Genomic DNA, 20,216 nt, shown 5'->3' with positions numbered 1-20,216 from the left:
GAACCACAAGTACCAGCATGTGGGGCATTACGGCCCCCTGGTACCTCTAGTTCCACAGCAAAATAAATACTTAAAAAATCACACACTATGACAGTAAAAGTTTATTAAAATATACATGCACACTCACACTCACTATCTAACATACTCCGCTATGTATCCCTGAAGCCATCATGTCCACTTGTCCTGTAGATTATCCATAGGGTACCTGTAAAAAACATCCGATACTCACCTCCTCCTATGCGTGGATCATGTCCTCTTCTGTCCATGTAGGCATCCACGGGCTTGGCAAAACAAAAAAACTAAAATATGCAGACCCATGAACTTAGTACTGTTCTCTAAGGACAGTACTACCCGAATAACCACACCGCCGCAGGATATCACTATAGAAATCCTGAGGCTGAGCTTTAATTGGCTGAAAGATGTGAGCCTTCGGCCTCTTACACAATGAATGGGTCCCACCATTGACTTCAATGGTGAGAACCGTGAAAGTAACCTTAAGTTACCTTTGCAGTTCTCACCATTGAAGTCAATGGTGGGACCCGTTCATTGGTTGAGAGGAGGAAGGCTCACCTCTCTCAGCCAATGAAACCTCAGCACCGGGATTTCTGTAGTGAAATCCTACGGCGGAGCGATCATTCAGGTAGTACTGTCCTTGGTTGGAGAACAATACTAAATTTGTGGGTATGTGTATTTTATTTTTTTTTGTTTTGCCAAGCCCGTGGATGCCTACATGGACAGAAGAGGACATGATCCACGCATAGGAGGAGGTGAGTATCGGCTTTTTTTTACAGGTAGACCCATTGGATTACTACTTGTAGAAGTGGACAGAACATCTATCAGCAGGTAAGTATGTGTGAGTGTGGTAGGTGTATGTAATAAAATTGTATTTACTACGGTGTGTGTCTTGAGGTATTTTCACTATTTTTTTTACACCGGGGGTACGGGTGCCGGCCACCTGCTGGCACTTGTAGTTCCACAAGTGACAAAGGGCAGGCACACTGGCACCTATAATTCCACTGTAAAAAACAATAGTTTCTATTTTCGGGGAAGAGCCTCGGGCTTCAGCCTAAGCCTGGGGTGCTCGTTAGAGGTGAGACCCCCTTATTGGGGGGGGGGCTACCTCCTCTGAGATCCCCGGCTTGGGGTGATAATGTTTTGGCTGGGGAGACCCAATGAAAGGGTCCCCTCGCTCATGGCATTACCCCATGGCAGAATTTGAGCCCGCTGCTGGTTTTAAAAACTAGGGAGACCCCTACGCTTTGTTTCCCCACCTTTTTTTAAAACCAGAACAGGCTCAGCAGCCCGTTGCTGGTTCCTAAAATACGGGGTAACCCTACTAGGTTTTTTTCCCCATATTTTTAGGAACCAGGACTAGGTGAGTAGCCCGGGGCTGGTTATGCTTTTTTGTGGGGGACCCTACGTAATTTTTATTTAATTTCAGGTGGTCTATTTGAAACTTCAATTTAGCTGCGAGTTTGCTGCTATTACACCCGAGATTGTAATCTCGAATCCAGAGTTGCACCTTTTTTCATGAAAAGTTCTTCAGAGTTTGGCCGATGGTGAGTTTATTCGAGTTTGCAATCTCATCTGAATTTATCAGTGAAAAAAGAGAAATCTCACCCGGGTTTGCCTATAGTAAATTTGCGAGTTGAAGAAAATGCCTAAACTCACCCGGGATTTCAATCTCGGACCAACACGAATCTTAGTAAATTTACCCCGATGACTGTTAAACATGATAATATGTGAGAACTTACAGTTGTAGCTGCCGTCATCGTTGCTGCGATGTGCGCACACAGCTTCACGCATCGCGACATAGCGCAGCTCTCTCTAGGCTGCGACTAGGTGCGGCTGGCGGTCTCCCCATTGTGGTCTACCGCGTGCATACGCATGCGCACGCCTTAGACGCAGGCACAATTGTCGCGCCATTCATGCATCTCACCAACGATGTTGGCGGCTCCATCTGTATCTATGTCTAGTATTTGTGTTTTTGTATGTGCTCGGTTGCACAGGGCAGTGGGGAAATGGAATACATAAAACAGGGACATACGGTGTACACATGAAAACAAAGGGTAGGAGGGACTTGCTCATGAGAGAGCTTAGATTTGGAAGAGGCTGCAGCTGTAACAAGAGGAGCGTCTGTGACTTAGGCCAGGTACACATTCGAACGATGTGTTCCCAGCCAATCCGCCAGCTGACGGGCCCAGATATCTCTCTGTACATACACACACTGCACGATGCAGTGGCATGATGGTGCGATGTTCAATGACATGCTGCATTTAACAGCATGGCATTGTACTCGATATCCTCTGTTTGACCATGCAAACCAGAAGATATCGTAAAAGACCCGTGGGAATTGCCGGTACACACTGAACGATATACACAATTTTTCTTTCAAATTTGCCTTGAAACGTCAAATAATTCAGATATCGTCCTAGTGGGTACCCAGATAATGGGGACTCAATCGAACAGTAGCCACCATAGAATGGGACCTGGATTGAACAGTAACCACCAGAGAATGGCGTCTGGATTGAACAGTAGCCACCAGAGAATGGCGTCTGGATTGAACAGTAGCCACCAGAGAATGAGGCCTGGATTGAACAGTAGCCACCAGAGAATGGGGCCTGGATTGAACAGTAGCCACCAAAGAATGGGGCCGGGATTGAACAGTAGCCACCAAAGCATGGGATCTGGATTGAACAGTAGCCACCAGAGAATGGTTGTTTGAATTGAACAGTAGCCACAAGAGAATGGGTGATTGATTTTAACAGTAGCCACCAGAGAATGGCGCCTGGATTAAACAGTAGCCACCAGAGACTGTGGTCTGGATTGGTCAGATAATGGGTTCTGTATTAGTAGGAGATGTTGCAATCTGCATAACAATGCACATGAGAAGCAGTTGAAGTTCAGGACTTGTAAACGTGTCTTAAATTACAGATTTGTACTTGAAACAAATGTTTTAAAGCTCGTTTGATGTCCCAAAGCCTATTGCATCAGATAGTCATTCAAACCCATTCTGTTTGTGCCGCAACACTAGACCTTTTCAGCCACGTGAATTGTTTGTTTTACAGTCTAAAGGCTCCAGGCCGCTCTTCAAGATGTAAGAAAAGAGGGTAAATGGGGTTTCTTCTACAAGTTTTGTTGTGTTTTATTTTAATTTTTCCTCCTCTCCCTACACAATTTTCTATTGATCAGTCTAAAACCGCTTTCCTTTGCTGTCCGGATAGACAAGATAATTGTTCTTTTTTTTCCCACATTGACCAAGAGCTTGTAGCATTTCAAGTGCCTTTAGGGAAAGTGATGCAGAAAATGTTATTGATGTAGTCTCTATGGGAACCACATCTTTCGAATGGCACAATCCGCCATTGTTGCTGTGGATTGAAAAAAAAAAAAAAAAGTCTTTGCACAAGCACAGATATCATCTGTTCCCAATTTACTTGCACCCGTGAACTTTGTCTTGGTGAAGATTTTCATTGGTTTGTGGAAAGAGCTTTACAAAACTACAGCCACAACAATTGGCAACTGAAGGTCACATTTCATGTACAATAGATTCGGGTTTCCAGACGTATTTATATTTACTGACAAAGTTGTAGATCTAATAAAATGTTCATCCTGCAGTAAGAAAAAAATTAAATCTGACAGTTCTGACTCTAGTGCCAGCAGTCACATACAGGTTGAGTGAGTGTGATATGTATTACCGCCGGGCACATGGCCGGCGGTTCAATTCCGACAGCGGCTGCCCGACAAAGGAGGAAATTCCGCTCGTCCTAAAGGTAAGTGTCAACTAACCTAACCCCTCTAACCCTAACTCTCCTTAGGGGTGTCTAACCCTAACCTCCCCCCTGTGCCTAACCCTAACCCCCCCTCTAAGTGCCTAAACCTAACCCCCCCCCTTCCCCGCTGCCTAAACCTGGGGGGGGGTGCCTAACCCTAACCTCCCCCCGGGGGTGCCTAATAGCCCCCATACACCTATACGATTTCTGGACGATTACACGATTTTCAAGCAATCATAAGATGGATCTTGTGAAAATCGTGTCTTTTTTTTAGTAACTTACGATCTGATGCGCGCTCCCGCTGTTCGTACAATCGTGTCTTCTGATCATATGTGCAGCACATCTTGCCCGTCGTATCCGTATGAGGATCGTGCCGTTTATTTTGTTCATGCGATCCATCGTGTGGCATTTCAAGTCATTTCAATGACTGTTTCCCTTATGAGCCCCTGATGAGCCCGTGAGACAAAGGATCGATCTTACGACTGATCCTGTGCTAGAAAAACAACAAACATGCTGCAGGGACTGCCAGGGAGCTCCGGGAGAATCGTAGGGAAAACGTATCATTCATCTGATCTTATGCTGGCCGTTTAGGTGTATGGGCCCTATTACCCTAACCCTCCCTCCCCCTAGCCTAGCCCTAACCTCCCGGGGGGGTGCCAAACCCTAAGTCCCCCCCGGGAGCCCTAAACCTAACCCCCCTCCCCCCCGCGGCTGTCCGCTGCGGCGCCCGGCATCCGCTCGATCGGGATGTCGGGCGCCGGTCTCCCGACGTCGGGCAAATTACAGGCATCTACATTTAGACGCCTGTCATTCGTCCCTAGTCGGGATAAAGCAGTCTGGAAGCCGGCGGTCGGCATTTAGACCGTCGGGTTCCAGACTACATCCCGGTTGAGTCTCCCATATCCAAAATGCTTGGGACCAGGGATATTTTGGATAACGGAATTTTCCGTATTTTGTCATATTTACATACTATAATGAGATATCTTGGAAATTGGACCCAAGTCTAAGCATATAATGCATTTATGTTTCCTTTATACCTTATACACACAGCCTGAAGGTAATTTTATACAATATTTTATTAATTTTGTGCATCGAACACTGTTTATGTACATACATGAAATTAATTTATGCTTCATATATATACACCTTATACACACAGCCTGAAAGTAATTTTAGACAATATTCTTTATTTAATTTTGTGCCTTAAACAAAGTTTGTGTACTTTGAGCCATCAGAAAGCAAAGGTTTCACTATCTCACTCATGCACAGAAAATGATGTATTTCGGAATATGGATATAGGAGACTCAACCTGTTGTAGTTATTGTTGATTGTTGGGCAAATCTCCCACCAGTGCTTAAAAATGCCCTACCAGTTGTGGCCGTCCCAGAATAGATAACACTTGTTTTTTTAATACTTAGGAATAGCTGGAAGGAACTAGAAAAGGCCCAATTCTCAGACAGCGCCAGCCCGAATGGCAACGGTTGTTGTACTGAAGGGGCAAAGCTAAGGAGAAGGAGCTTGTGCCCTGGGTGACTGATGTTGGGGGGCGCCAGTGGGGAGTAGAACATTTTTAGATAATCTGACTCCTTGGAACACTGGGCCTGATTCAGAGCCGGACGCTCTTTGAGAGCGCTCGCTCTGAATCAGGGCGTCCCTGTTTTTTTTTAAAGACCACGACCATCGCAACCATCGGGGCTTGCGACGAGACCCTTGTGGTAGGGTCTCGTCCCCGCAAGTCCCAGTGAGCTTTCGGCTCTAATAGAGCCGGAAGCTCACCCACTGACATAATTTGTGATGTCAGTGGGGCCGCCCCCAAATGGCAGGCGTTCCTTCTGAATCAGGCCCACTGTCTGAACGATCCATGGAGATGTCAGTCAGACAGTCCCACAAAAACCTCATTGTTAGGTCTAAATTGAAGTGACCTCTGACGTCACAACAATGTGACTCGCGACGGCAGGGGGAAAAGTAAGATTCAGAACATGGGACCCAAGGAGTACGCTCGCCACTTTTCGGGCACAGTGGCTCGCTTGGCTCGCCACAGGATACTATTCCCAATCGATATTCATGTGTATAGTAGCTCACTGGTATTGCCCCTCCCCCTGCCGTCACGTGTCACATGGTTGTGACGTCAGAGGTCCTTCGGCCCACTTGGATCTAGCATCAACCACAACCCCCACGGTGCTCAGAGAGGAAGTGTCTGTGTGTTCACTTCCTGTCTGACAGAAAGATGTACCATCAATGGCTGCCGAGCCGCAAAAACGATCAATTCGGATCGGCAGAAGGGGGAATCGTAGATGACTGGGGCCACATAAAATGAGAGATTGGGGGACAATACTAGTATTAAAAAAATCTGTTAATATTGCTAAAATTGTGTTTGTTCCTAATGCTACGGAGTACAGTAAGCTGACCCTATGCATTGTACAGATTATATGGTTTTCAGAGCATTGTGTAAGTGACTTGCAGTCTTCCAGGAATTGCATATTCTCCGTGTATACTGATTTAATAAGACACAAGGACATGCAGCATATATTGATGTTGTGGATGGTTAATGACAAGATCAGGGCTGGACAAATACCAGAAGCCAGGAAGCCATCATGGCTGACAAACTACTGCCAGAGCCTGACGTTTGGGTCAGTGGATACCATTTTTCCTGTTTGCTTAACATGTTATGATTTTTAGATTCAAACAAATATAGGACTATTTCTAGTCCTATACTTGTTTGAATCTAAAAATTCATAGCTTTTTAGGTTTTACACATTATTTATTTGTATGTACCATGGTAAAAATCTATTACCATTGAGGTTCCCCTCAAGCTAAGTATAGGTGTTTTTTGTTTTTGCCACTCAAAGGTCAGATGGCATAGATACTAGCGTTAATATACACCTCATGCCCAAATATTGTCTATATGCTCTGTGAGCTCTGGGATAGATCTTTTGATGTGAAAAGAGCTGCATTTTATCTGTAGTTTAGCGCCCAAATCACCTTACCCATATCTCAATAATTTTTTATTTTCTAACCCTAATTTTCACACTAACCCTAACCTTCCCCTTGGTGCCTAACCCTAACCGCCCCTCCTAGTGCTTAACTTTAACCGTCGAGGTAAGTGCCTAACCCTGACCATCCCTCCTTGTGCCTAACTTTCACCGTCGGGATAAGTACTTAACCCTAACCGTCCCTATTAGTGCCTTACTCTCCCGGTAAGTGCCTAAACCTAACCCTAAAAAAAAGAAAAAGAGTTGATCATTTCTGTGTCGACCATTTCCATGTCGACCTTCTAAACATGTGGACCTTTTGTATCTGTCGACTTTCTGTACTGTCAACCTTTTGTCACGTCGACCTTCTTCCTTTTCGTTGTCGACCTTTTGCATGTTACATCATTTAAAGCATTATTTCAAATCATCACTAAATACACCTAAATATTCCATTCTTATATTCATCACAGTACGTATCTTATTCACTGTGGCAGGAGTATATATTTTCTTGTAGAACAAATAATCTGTATGTTAACGCAGAGAGATTGGATTGAGTGGCATAAAACATTGCTAATTTAGATTCAGAATGGTCATTATATATTTATGTATTTATAATTATATTTATTAAAGGAAGAAAACCAATTTCTGCCTAACTACTAAAGCTCCTGAGGACGAAAATATGGTTTACTATTCTTTACAAACTTTTTATTTTATTTTTTAAATGGATCTGGAAACCTAGGCTGATGTCACCATCTCGGCAGTCAGAATCCCAGGGCTCTAATCCCGACAGCAGATGGAATTCCGGCACCAGAATCCCGATTGCCAGCATCCCGACAGTATTAGGGTTAGGGGGAGGTTTGGGGTTGGGGTTAGGCACTAGGGGGTTGGATTAAGGTTAGGCTGTGGGGGGGGGGGAGGGTTAGTATTAGGCTTTGGGAAAGGTGGGTTAGGGGGAGAGTTAGGGTTAAACTACTTACCTTCAGGCATCAGGATTCTGACTGTCGGGAATCCGCTGTCGATATTCTGACCACTGGCATCCCGACTGCCGGGATCTCGTACCCGGTATGCAGTCGGGAAGCCGGCGGGCCTAATCCCGACAGCCGGCTTCCCGACTGCTTAATCCTGGCGAGGGTTAAATGACAGGCGTCTAAATCTAGACGCCTGTCATTTTACCGATGCCGGGAACCCGGCGCTCGGCATCCCGATCAAAGGGACGCTGGGCGCCGAGCGCGGATAGCCACGGGGTGGGGGGTTAGGTTTAGGGTTCCCGGGGGGACTTAGGGTTAGACACCCCCCGGGAGGTTAGGTTTAGGCTAGGGGAAGGAGGGGTTAGGGTTAGGCACCCCCGGGGGAGGACAGGGTTAGGCACCCCCCGGGAGGTTAGGTTTAGGCTAGGGGAAGGGGGGGTTAGCGTTAGGCACCCCCCGGGGAACTTAGGTTTAGGCATCGGGGAAGGGGGGGGTTAGGTTTAGGCACTTAGAGGGGGGATTAGGGTTAGGAACAGGGGGGGAAGGTTAGGGTTAGGCACCCTTCAGGGAGGGTTAGGGGGTAGAATTAGGTTAGAGAAAACTTACCTTGGACGATCGGGATTTCCTCCTCTGCCGGATGCCGCTGTTGGGATTCCAACCGCCAGGCATGGGTCTGGCGGTAAATCATACCGATTCCCCGTACCCTACTCAGAATTGGCTGATGAAGCTGTGTGACTCCTCTTACTGCCTACAGCAGCATTGCCAGGGAGGGGAGTATCACTTGGTTGCCAAAGTGAAATTTTCATAGTAAATTGCGAAAATATAAGATATCACGGCAATCAGGGGTGCTGAGAGGGGGGGAGCGGGTACTAATTACTCGGGCCCGGGCTTGCTGGTGGGGCCTGGCAGAAAGCACCCGGACCCGGCGCCGCCCCTCCCCCCCGCTTTCTTACATCACAGCAGCCCAGCACATGCCGCTGTGAGCTGGGCTACACTGGGAGACTGCTCGCGGCTGCTAAGCAGCAGTCACAGCACTCTCCTATGCCTGTGGGGAGAGCGATCACACTGATCTCGCCCCCCACTGGCTACACGTGCTGAGGGGCTCACAGCACCGCCCTCCCCAGCGCACGGTGCTGCAAAACTGGGGTTTTTCTTTTCTCTTCCTAAGGGGGCGCCCCTGCCAGTAAATGTGCCCCTTATGCAGTGCCCCCAATAGTAGTGCCCCTTATGCAATGCCACCTGTTGTAGTGCACATTATGCACTGCCTAATTAATGCTCCTTAAGCAGTGCCCCAGTAGTGCCCTTTATGCATTGCCCAATATACCTGGGCCTGGCACAGCTATCGGCGCACCTAACGGCAATTATATATTTTTTCCAATGCATTTTCACTAATAGACTCATAAATTGGTGTCAGTTGTGACTTGTATTTAAAATTGATTAGAAACATCACAAAGGGGGGTCATTTCAGTTAGCCCACAATCAGGGCCGGTGCTACTATTAGGCAGCTTTCGGCAGCCACCTAGGTGCACTGTAGGGTGCCACTGAGTCCACAAAAAAAATCAATGGCATAATTCATGGCTGAGTGGCATATAATGAATTTGTCGCACAGCTGTGTGGCATATTATGAATTTGCGGCATTGTTATGATGTACATTATTAATTTGGCGCTCTGCCGTGTGGCATCTAGTATATTATGAATTTGGGACACTGCTGTGTGGCATATTATAAACTGGGGAGACTGATGCGTGGCATATTATAAACTGGAGGGAGCAGGGGCGGTTGGTAAAATGTTGCCTAGGGCACCCGGAAACCTTGTACCGGCCCTGCTCGGGATGTGTTGCCTGCGAAGGCATTGGAACTCCGGCAGCGACACCCGAAATTTCTCCTATATCACGCATTTTAGCTTGTAGCCCCCTAGGCAGTTTAGCGGCTGCCATAAGTGTGGCTGGTGCATTGCCAACATCGCTTCTTACTGAATCCGCCCCAACATATAGAGGGATATTTACTAAAGTGCGAGTTTTTATAAGTGGAGATGTTGCCCATAGCAACCAGATTCTAGCTATAATCTTCTAGAAGGTGCTAGGTAAATGTTAAGTAGAATCTGATTGGTTGCTATGGGCAACAACTCCACTTCTCAAAACCTGCACTTTAGTAAATATACCCCATAATCTTGCATATTACCTTGAATGGTGATTATTTATCTGTTCAATGTTTTGGTATTTATTTGTGTTACTGTGACTAACATAAGCCCCTCTCAGGGTGTTCCTCACCTTGGTGCTGGCTGAGACCACTTTCTCTGGTTGTCTCATTATAGGGACAAGTCCCTCTCCACATCTTTTATGATCTAGATAATGTGAATGAGGAATTTAGGGGCCTGTTTATCGATGAGTTTAATCATACGCAACGAGTTTCTAAAACCCGTTGCATATGATAATGGTGCTCCAGCCAATCAGCTCCCAACTGTCATCTGTTTAAAAAATGACAGTTGGGAGCTGATTGGCTGGAGCGCCATTTATCATACGCAACGAGTTTTTGAAACTTGATAAGTGAGGCCAGTGGTATTGAATCTATATAGAGAGGGGACAGAGTATAAAGCTTGGCGGTTATGCACCATACTAGTCGTCCGTCTCACCCAGAGACCACCGACTGATCACAGACCATCTCTCTTTGCTGCTGACAAGATAGAGTCAATGACGCACACGTATGTCCTGATCCTCCAGGCAGGGCCCTGCTCTGAGGTGTTATGACACATTGCTGTTCCTGGCTTGCACGCAGAGCTTGGGTTTCCTGTGAGCCTGAGACCACAAATCCATCTGCAGGGGATGCTTATATTGTTACCAAAAATGTTTTATTTTGTAATTGAAAACACATTGACTTGCTGCGCCGACTTTCATTTGTTTATCCAGTGACATGTGTCGGCACGATCGTTTCTGTCATGTAACCAGCGTCAGGAGGGGGGCGGGCCGGAGATCCCTGACCCTATTCCTGCTGTGTTCTCCATCCCCTGCTGCAGCTACAAGTTTTCCGGGACTCTGTATTTGTTTGTTTTTATAGCTTTAGTCGCATCTATAAAAGCCTTTACGAGTGATGTGATGTATTATAACTGTGGATTCAGGCTAGCTATTGTTATAGGGCCTGATTCAGATTTGTGCGCGGTACCGATATTTATGCAGTTGAGTGATTATCGGTAATCTGCGTGTGTGTAATAGTTCGGGCACTAATGAATTCCCCGGGGCTAGCCAATTAGCCCCGAAATCCGCCTGACGCCGGCACTTATTGGGGCTTTTTTTCCGGGACCTGATATGTCCGCAGAAATAATCCATGATAAGTGACTTTTTTCACCCCTGAAATGGCGAAAACACATAGGTTCGCGAGCTTATCGCGGATCCTATGCCTTTTCTTGAGATATATCCTATTATTTCGTTCAAAATAATAGCATAGGGCGAAAAGCGGGGCTGATCGGCGAAAAATCCCCGTTTTTTGCCAATCGCGGGGATCAATTAGCGCCCGAACAATGTTCGGGGTTAATTGGATACCGCCCTGTGCTTGCGTTAAGGTACATTATTGATGTCAGGGAGCGTTTGGAGGAAGTAACTGGGAGTTGGCGGCAAAAACACAGGCGTATCACGACCATTTCACGGGCGTGTCACAAGCTGTGCCTCCAAGCTTGGACTTGCAAAGCCGCTGGTGGGCGTCTCAGTACATTCCTCAGGTTGGGCTGCGGTGGGTCCAGGGAAGCTGCTGCCACTGAGCACAACAGCGGTCTCCTCTACCTGCACTTGATGTGGGAAGGGAGCGATTGCACAGATGGCTCCTCCCCCACTTCCTGGATCTGCCCCTGGATGAGCCCCCTGCATGGTGCGCAATGCCCTTCGTGGCGCCAATATTAATATTTTTCATACCTTTTTTGTAGGGAGTGTGGCTCTGCCTGTGCGATTAGACCCCCCCCCTCCCCCCACAGTACCCGGGCCCGACACCACTATGGCTCCGATTGCAAAGTGCAGGGTTCTATGGGCGGCGCCATTGCTGCCCAGCGCTTCGGGCTGGCAAGGTGCCTGTCACAGCACCCTGCAGCTAGGATCACTCCTTAGGCGCTACAGACATGAACCCTCTAGTCTGTGCAGCTGATCTGGAATTTCCTCAGGATGCTCCAAGTCAGCGCTGAACTTACCGGTGCTGCTGGCCACACCCTCTTTCGCACAACGTAAGGACATCATGCGCCTGACGTTGGGCGATGAGGGGACCCTGTTATGGCTCTGTCGGCTGGTGATCAGTATACGCCACTCCATGCTGTGAGTCTGTATATACTGTGAGTACGGCTGTACTAATTACATTACTGCTGAATAAACCACTCCACTTGTTAAGAACTAGACTGTCCACCAGGGGCGTAACTAGAGGTATGGGGGCCCCATAGCAAAATTTCCACGGCGAGCCCATAGGTCTACCCTTATAATGCCCCTGTAGTTGTGCCCATTATGCAGTACCACCTGTAGTTGTGCCCATTATGCAATGCCCCCTCTAGTTGTGCCCGTTATGCAATGCCCCCTGTAATAAAACCCATTATGCAGTGCTCCCACTAGTGCCCATTATGCAGTGTCCCCAGAAGTACCCCTTATGAGGTGCCTCCAGTAATGCCCCTAATAGTGCCCCCGGTAATGCCACCAAATGCAGTGCCCGCAGTAATGCCCCTTATGCTGTAGCCCCCCTCCACTGTGCAGTACTTACCTCTCACGCTGGCCACTGGGCAACGCTCCAGTGCACGCCGTCAGCTTTCCTCCCACATAGACACTGACGCTGACTGAATCTAACTAGATCCAGCAGCAGGCGCAGGCTCCTCTCATCATGACGTCACCCGCGCACTGCATCACTGGGAACGCTGGCCACTGAAGCGATCAGAGGTGTCTTTAGTCTCTGATCACTTCAGAGACCAGCGTTCCCAGTTGCACCAGCAACTTGACCGGCAGTGCTACAGAGGGTGCAGGGGGACGCTTGCTGGGCTGGCGGGCCCCCTAAGCCGCCGGGCCCCATAGCAAGCGCACCCCCTGCACCCTCTATAGTTACACCACTGCTGTCCACTGACTCTGGACATCCTCTGGTGTGTACAGGGGCACCGAGGGAGGGGGCCTGGATCCAATCTCTCTTATCTGAACAACAGCAGCAGCAGCAGCAGCCTCTTCTGCCTGTGGGGGGAGCGATCACACTGATTGCGCCCACGCGCTTGGATTTGACACTGGCTGAGGGGCTCACAGCACCCTCCGTTTTAGCTCGCAGAGCACGCTGCAAATAATTTTTTCACTTTTCTTTCTAAGGGGGCGTGGCCACAGCTCCCGCGATAGGCCATGTCCCCCGAAAGTACCGGGACCTGGGTGTGTATAACTACACTGCCATAACCACCACCAATAGTACACACGTTTCATTGTTAGAAACTTCTGTGGCCTAATAAAGTTCTGTGCAGGCAGCTTTATGCTAAGAAGGCGTTGCCTAGCGGCCATTTTATTTTTAAACAATGGTTGAATCTATTTATAATGAGCAGAAACTTGACAGAGATGAAGGTGAATTTCCTCCCCTTGATGTGTTTCTCTGTTTCTTCACAGAAGGCATGAATTGTATGAACAAAGACCATGGCTGTGCGCATATCTGCCGAGAGACTCCCAAGGTGGGCGTGGCGTGCGAGTGTCGCCCGGGCTTCGAACTTGCCAAAAACCAGAGGGACTGTACATGTAGGTAGCTGCCATTTTGTTTTAGATATCCAACTACATGTGCATCTATATCTTATCTCCCTTCTACTGTTCTGCATACCTTGTTGCAATTGCAAATATTCTGTTTACTTACAAACTGAGCATTAAGGCCATTTTTCTTTTTTTTTTAGTCTTAAATTCTGCATTTTTAATTTTTTTTTCTTGTTCTGTTTTTATTGTTTTTCAGATTTATTTCTGTAACAATATTAGCAGTCCTAGTTTCAGCTGTATAATGGGAATCTTGACTCCCCCCTCCCCCGCAGTTGTGTAGCAAAATAAGTAGCAAATCTTTTTTTGCTGCCTTATGATTGAAATACAGCATTTCAGCTTGACAATTTCTCTACATCCTCAAGAGCAAACACTGGGCCTGATTCAGAGCCGCTCGTAAGCGGCCGCTCATTCGCTCCGAGCGATGTTCGCACATCTACGCATGCGTATGGGTCGTAATGCGCACGCACCAACCAGTCATTGCGGTCGGAAATCGAGCGCTCGCAAAATAGCGAGTGCCTGCTAATTTGAGTGACAGGATGAGGCATTTGCGGGTGGTAACAGGGGAAGGTGCTTGAAAACGGGGAGTGGTGATCCGAACACAGGCGTGCCAAACGGTCAAAACGGGCGTTTTAAGGGTGTGCATAATTAACAAAGCAGCGACATCGACCACGTCACTTGGTTGTCTCTTAGCCTGAACTGTTCGCATGATTGCGGTAGGAAAATCCTACCACAAGCACTGCGAGCAGTTCAGATGTCTTTCGATGTACTCGATTAATCAAATAAATAGTGGAGATGACGTAGGATGCGAGCGGCCAGGGGGCTTCTTTACAAAATAGCGAGCGCATGTTTCGTTCGCTCGCTCAGACATAGAGGCGTCAACAGACCGCAAAGAGCGAGCGCTCAATTTAAATAGCCGGCCCCTTTTTCTGAACGAGCGAGCGCAAATAGCGTCCGGCTCTGAATCAGGCCCACTGTTCTAAGAAACATGACATGTTTAACTGAAGAAAAGACTAATATGAGGAAGAGGGCTGTATAAGCCCCAGCTAGTTGCCTGGATCTTACTTCATACAAGCAGATAAAAACAGCTTTCATATGTGCTTCATTTCCACCATTGAACAGTGAAAACACAATAGTAGCAATTTGCAAGTTGTGATATCATAAATGAAGGGTTAATTAATCTTGAAAGCCCATCACAATACCTGAATAAGGCATTAACACGCTTGCAGTCCGTTTACATAAACCCTAATTCTGCTTGTGGAGACCATTGCTAACATGGGGCCTGATTCAGAGCCGTTCGCTATTTGTGGTCGTTCTTTCAAAAACAAGGGGTGGCTATTCAAATGATCCGTTCGCAAATTGCAGTCTGTTCCCACCTCTAAGTCTGAACGAGCGAGCAAAACATACGCTCGTTTATTTGATAAAAACGCCCCCTGGCCGCACGCACCATACGTCATGTCCGCTATTTATTAGATTAATCGAGTACATCGACCAGCGTATGAACTGCTCGCTATTCTTGTGGTTGGTGTTTTCAACCGCTATTTTGCGAGCAGTTCTGAGTTAAAAAAAACCAAGTGACGTGGTCAATGACGCTGCTGTATTAATTATGCACTCCCTTAAAACGCCCGTTTTGACCTTTAAGCACGCCTGCGTTCGGATCTCCACTCCCCGTTTTCAAGCACCTTCCCCTGTTACCACCCACATACGCCTCATTCTGTCACTCAAAATAGCAGGCACTCGCTATATTGCGTACCAACGATTTTCGGCCGCACTGACTGGTTCGCGCATGCGTACTAAAAACCGTACGCATGCGCAGATGTGCGAACATCGCTCGGAACGAGTGTACTGCCGCTAGCGAGTGGCTCTGAATGAGGGCCATGGTGTCATTTTTTAATTATTATTATGTAATCCTTGGCTCCCTATGTACATCTTAATGACTTACAGTTCTGCTTACTTTTTACATGTAAAATACGGTTGCAGTGTTATTAAGCCAGATGAGACAGAAGCTTCAGGGTAAGATGCAACCCCAGGTAAAGCATAATTGCGGATCTTACCTGAGATAGCCTCCGCCTTTGATTCTAATAATTGGATAGACATTAAAAGAAAATCTTGCTTTAAAACATAAGGGTTTATCATTTAATAAGATAATGCACGTACAGCGTTGTGCAACCAATGAGGTATCTGCTTTCACTAGACTGACAGAAGTTGTGAGCTGGTTGGTTGCTGGGGGGTTATAGCTGATTATGTCAAACCTTCAAAACAGGGAACTTCTTTTTCTAATCTCTTTTAAGGACAGAGATGTACTAAAATAAAACAACAAAAAAAACTAGAAAAGGTGAATTCACAACAAATTAGCACAGATTTCTGCGATGTCCTGTAAATTAATAACAAGTCCACTTTAGTAAAGGCTACAGGCTGTAGTCCTTTACTAAAGTGGACTTGTTATATATCAGAGAACCACAATAATTGGTATTAAATATACTGACCAGAATCACATATGTCATTGTGTCACAAGAACATTTTCAGCCTATGTACACAGGGCTGGATTAACAATGGGGTGGATGGAGCTATAGCCGCAGGTCTCTACATAAAAAAGGCCCATCAGCATGATAATGACCAGCTGCCCAACTTGCCACACGGTTAGCCAAAAATATTAAAATTAGATTTCTATATTCCTCGCTAAATGATGCAATGTTTCTACCTTTAGGTATTTAGGGGTCTATTTACTAAGCAGTGTTAGGAGACAGAGTGAAAAGTGATAAGGGGCCAGCCAATCAGCTCCCAACTGTCAATTTTCAAACACAGTCTGTGAGATGGCAGTTAGGAGCTGATTGGCTGGCACCTTATCACTTTTAACTCTGTCTCCTAACACTGCTTAGTAAATAGACCCCTTAAGGAGACATTGGGGACTGATAGTGTAAGGGGTGGATACGCCTACATGGCACTGGCTACACCCACACAGGACTGGTCACACCCCCTCTGCTTCTCATAATGAGCTATTGATCGTTTTCCGCCCCAGGTCCCTGTGGCCCTTAAGCCGACCCTGTATGTACAACAATATTTAGGACAATGTGTGTGTTTCAAATCTGAAGGGCTAGTGAGGACAGAGGTACAGTCATTCATTGCTGCTACAAGCTAGGTACATCAATATTTCATTTTGCAGATTGGGATATTTAAATAGGGAATGGAAATTGTGTGCCAGAGCTGAAAGTAAGCCTAAAGCATTTGTAACAAAAAAAAAGCCAGAGCTGCAGTAAGCCTAAAGCATCTGCCACAAAAAAGCCAGAGCTGCAGTAAGCTTAAAGCATCTGCCACAAAAAAGCCAGAGCTGCACTAAGCCTAAAGCATCTGCCACAAAAAAAGCCAGAGCTGCAGTAAGCCTAAAGCATCTGCCACAAAAAAGCCAGAGCTGCAGTAAGCATAAAGCATCTGCCACAAAAAAAGCCAGAGCTGCACTAAGCCTAAAGCATCTGCCACAAAAAAGCTAGAGCTGCAAGTAAGCCTAAAGCAGTGGTCTCCAACCCGTAGTTCGCAAGCTACCGGTAGCTCGCGGTCTTAATTTTGGTAGCTCACCTAGCTACTGTACTGCCGAGTAAACTAGGAGGAATTGACCTCTGACGCATGCGCCCCCATGGTGTTGACGCCATGGGCGGAACCACAGGGAAGCACGTCAGGTGATTGCCGCAGCTGTGCTTCCCTGTGGTTCAACCCACGGCGTCTACGCTACAGCAGAGTGAGTGACTCCCACCCAGACTTGCTCGAAAATCGCACAGCAGCCCTGCCTATACAGTATCTTTTGTTCCTCTACTGCACGTACCTCCTTGGGGTCGGTAATTAACAGTGAAATGTGCCTGTGCTTAAATTTTATTTACAAACTACAACAATATCACTGTAATAATTAAATGCATTGTTGTTTTCTATTAAACTTTTTTTAAATTTTACTAAAGTAGCTCACACCTCAATTAAGGTTGGCGACCACTGGCCTAAAGCATCTGCCACAAAAAAAAGCTAGAGCTGCAAGTAAGCCTAAGGCATCTGCCACAAAAAGCTTGAGCTGCAAGTAAGCCTAAAACATCTGCCACAAAAAAAGCCAGAGCTGCAAGTAAGCCTAAAGCATCTGACACAAAAAAACAGAGCTGCAAGTAAGCCTAAGGCATCTGCCACAAAAAAAGGTAGAGCTGCAAGTAAGCCTAAGACATCTGCCACAAAATAAGCTAGAGCTGCAGGTAAGCCTAAAGCATCTGACACAAAAAAACAGAGCTGCAAGTAAGCCTAAGGCATCTGCCACCAAAAAAGCTAGAGCTGCAAGTAAAGGTGCGTATCCACTACTAGACATAGAAACGACAGCACGATTATGACATTGTAATCATGCTGTCGTTTCTATTTCTGTGATGTGCCTACACTGAACGTTCAGTCGTTCAGTGTAGGCACATCCATCATCCCCGTACACGCTGAAGCTGACGTGATCGTCAGGTTAATCAGCATGTATGGGCGATGATAAATGTTGGAAACGACCAGCTGGCGCGCGCAACACTGGTCGTTTCCGACATAAAAGTGCCCGATGCACGCGATTGAATGATAACGACGCCGTTATCGTTCAATTGCCTGCAAATATCACTAAATGGATACGCACTATAAGCCTAAAACATCTGCCACAAAAAAGCCAGAGATGCAAGTAGGCCTAAAGCATCTTCCACATAAAGGCCATGTAAACCCTAATTTAAATTGATAAAAAACAACTGCTTCGTAACGGGACATTTGTTGACCCACACTGCATTGCACATGCTTGAGTCATTCATTTATTACAGTGTCCTGCAAAACACAAGAACAGATGACTGCAGGCAGGGACGTGCAATTGTGAGTTGTATACCCAGAAAATTAGGTCTGTGTTGCCTCACTGTATACTAATTCTTATTATTAGGCGGCTAACCGACTTATAAAAAGAGCTTTGAATTGGAAATGCATTTATTTACAAAAGCAAAGCCACATGAATGTATTTTAATATATACTAGCTGGAGTACAGGGCGTTGCCCTGGATTTTAACAATGTTTGTTTACACATCATCCTCCAACCAACCTCTCCTTAGGCAGGCCTCACGAAAAGTGTGACAAACTTCCCAATCAACAGTCCTAAGGTCTTTGAAGGAAGTAGGATCTGTAACGGTGTAAAGCAAACTTTGGAGATAGAAGCATTCAAAATTTGTCGGATGTACAGTGTAAATACGGCCAAGAGCTTCTGTTGCTCTGATACCAGGATGACCATCTACAGCGACTCCTTGTTTTCTGCACATAAAAAGTTTTCGAAAAGCATTCCATGTGTAATATTTTGGCAGCTCACAGTACAGCAGGGTCCTTGCAAAGTCATCATTTTGACACAGTTCGAAGAAAGACGTCAATGTTGTTGCGTAGTTTGGTATTGACTATACTGAGCTGAGAATGCTGGCAAAGCCTGCTAAAGCTCTCTTCTATAATAAACATTAAGATCATGACAAAACATGACAACACAAATGCTTGCTCCGGGGCCCTACCCATATGCCGTGAGGACCCACAATGAGCGTCCAGCAAAAACTGTGGTTTTTCATTAATTAGAAATTAACAGTAATTAATTTCAATTTCAAATTTTTTTAGTTGCCTCCGCCGTGTTTTAATACGCTCGTATGTAAAATTTGACGATCTTCGCTTTTTAAACTGTGGATTTGTATAGAAAGACAGAAGGACAAATTTTCGCTTTTATATAGTAGAGAAGATAGAAAAAATAGTAGATAAGCTAAATCCTTTTCTAATTCCGGACCTGACCTTTAGAGGGCGAATGCTATGCAAAAATATGTTTTTTAATTAATTAAAAATTAACAGTAATTAATTTCGATTTCAAATTTTTTTAGTTGCCTCTGCCCTATTTTAATACACTCGTATGTAAAATTTCACGATCTTGGCTTGTAAACTGTGGATTTGTATAGAAAGACAGAAGGACAAATGTTCACTTTTATATAGTAGATGAGCCCCTAAACCATTACCTTCAAGCTTTACACTGAACATTGCACCTAATTAATTTCATTTTGCTGCAATTAACTGAGCATTTATTCCCATAAAGATTGGTGTAAAATGTATCACATTTAATGTGATGTCCTGTCCATGGTGCCATTTTGTATGTGTAATAGCTGGGCAGATAATTTATGTTTATGAGGATTATCCATCCATCATTGGAATACTGTATCTGACTTCCTGAGAGCAAGAATCACAATGGAATATGGAGCACTCAGAGCCTCTGTAGATAGCAGTCATCCTCCACACCTAACACAGCAAATCAGGTGAGATGAAAAAGTGCAGCTTGTCATGCTCCGTACTTCTGCTCCCGCTGTGTCAGCTGAACGCGCAAGCCATGTGCAGGAGGCAGTTCTTACACTATTATTACTGGCACCAGATATGGCTCTGCATATTAGATGTGGCAACAGATATGGCTCTGCATATTAGATGTGGCACCAGATATGGCTCTGCATATTAGATTTGGCACCAAATATGGCTCTGCATATTAGATTTGGCACCAAATATGGCTCTGCATATTAGATGTGGCACCAGATATGGCTCTGCATATTAGATGTGGCACCAGATATGGCTCTGCATATTAGATGTGGCACCAAATATGGCTCTGCATATTAGATGTGGCTCCAAATATGGCTCTGCATATTAGACGTGGCACCAGATATGGCTCTGCATATTAGTTTTGGCACCAAGGATGTGGCACCAGATATGGCTCTTCATATTAGATGTGGCACCAGATATGG

The 20,216-nt window shown here is 45.9% G+C and overlaps 1 protein-coding gene across 4 annotated transcripts in view; it reads left to right on the top strand.

Moving 5' to 3' along the window:
• Nucleotides 1-20,216, top strand: part of SCUBE1 (signal peptide, CUB domain and EGF like domain containing 1) — a 326,927-nt gene that overhangs the window by 169,967 nt on the left and 136,744 nt on the right. For 2 of the 4 annotated variants that reach the window (XM_088478384.1, XM_088478382.1), the window contains exon 5: nucleotides 13,307-13,429. In XM_088478384.1, the coding sequence (XP_088334510.1) occupies nucleotides 13,307-13,429 (123 nt within the window). Of the gene's footprint in view, nucleotides 1-13,303; nucleotides 13,430-20,216 lie in introns of all 4 variants that reach the window. The other 2 variants (XM_088478383.1, XM_088478381.1) reach the window with 1 other exon arrangement.

This window comes from Taudactylus pleione, unplaced genomic scaffold (assembly GCF_031769625.1).
Source record: "Taudactylus pleione unplaced genomic scaffold, aTauple2 ptg000212l, whole genome shotgun sequence".
Taxonomy (NCBI): domain Eukaryota; kingdom Metazoa; phylum Chordata; class Amphibia; order Anura; family Myobatrachidae; genus Taudactylus; species Taudactylus pleione.
This window is presented reverse-complemented; position numbering and strand designations above follow the sequence as displayed.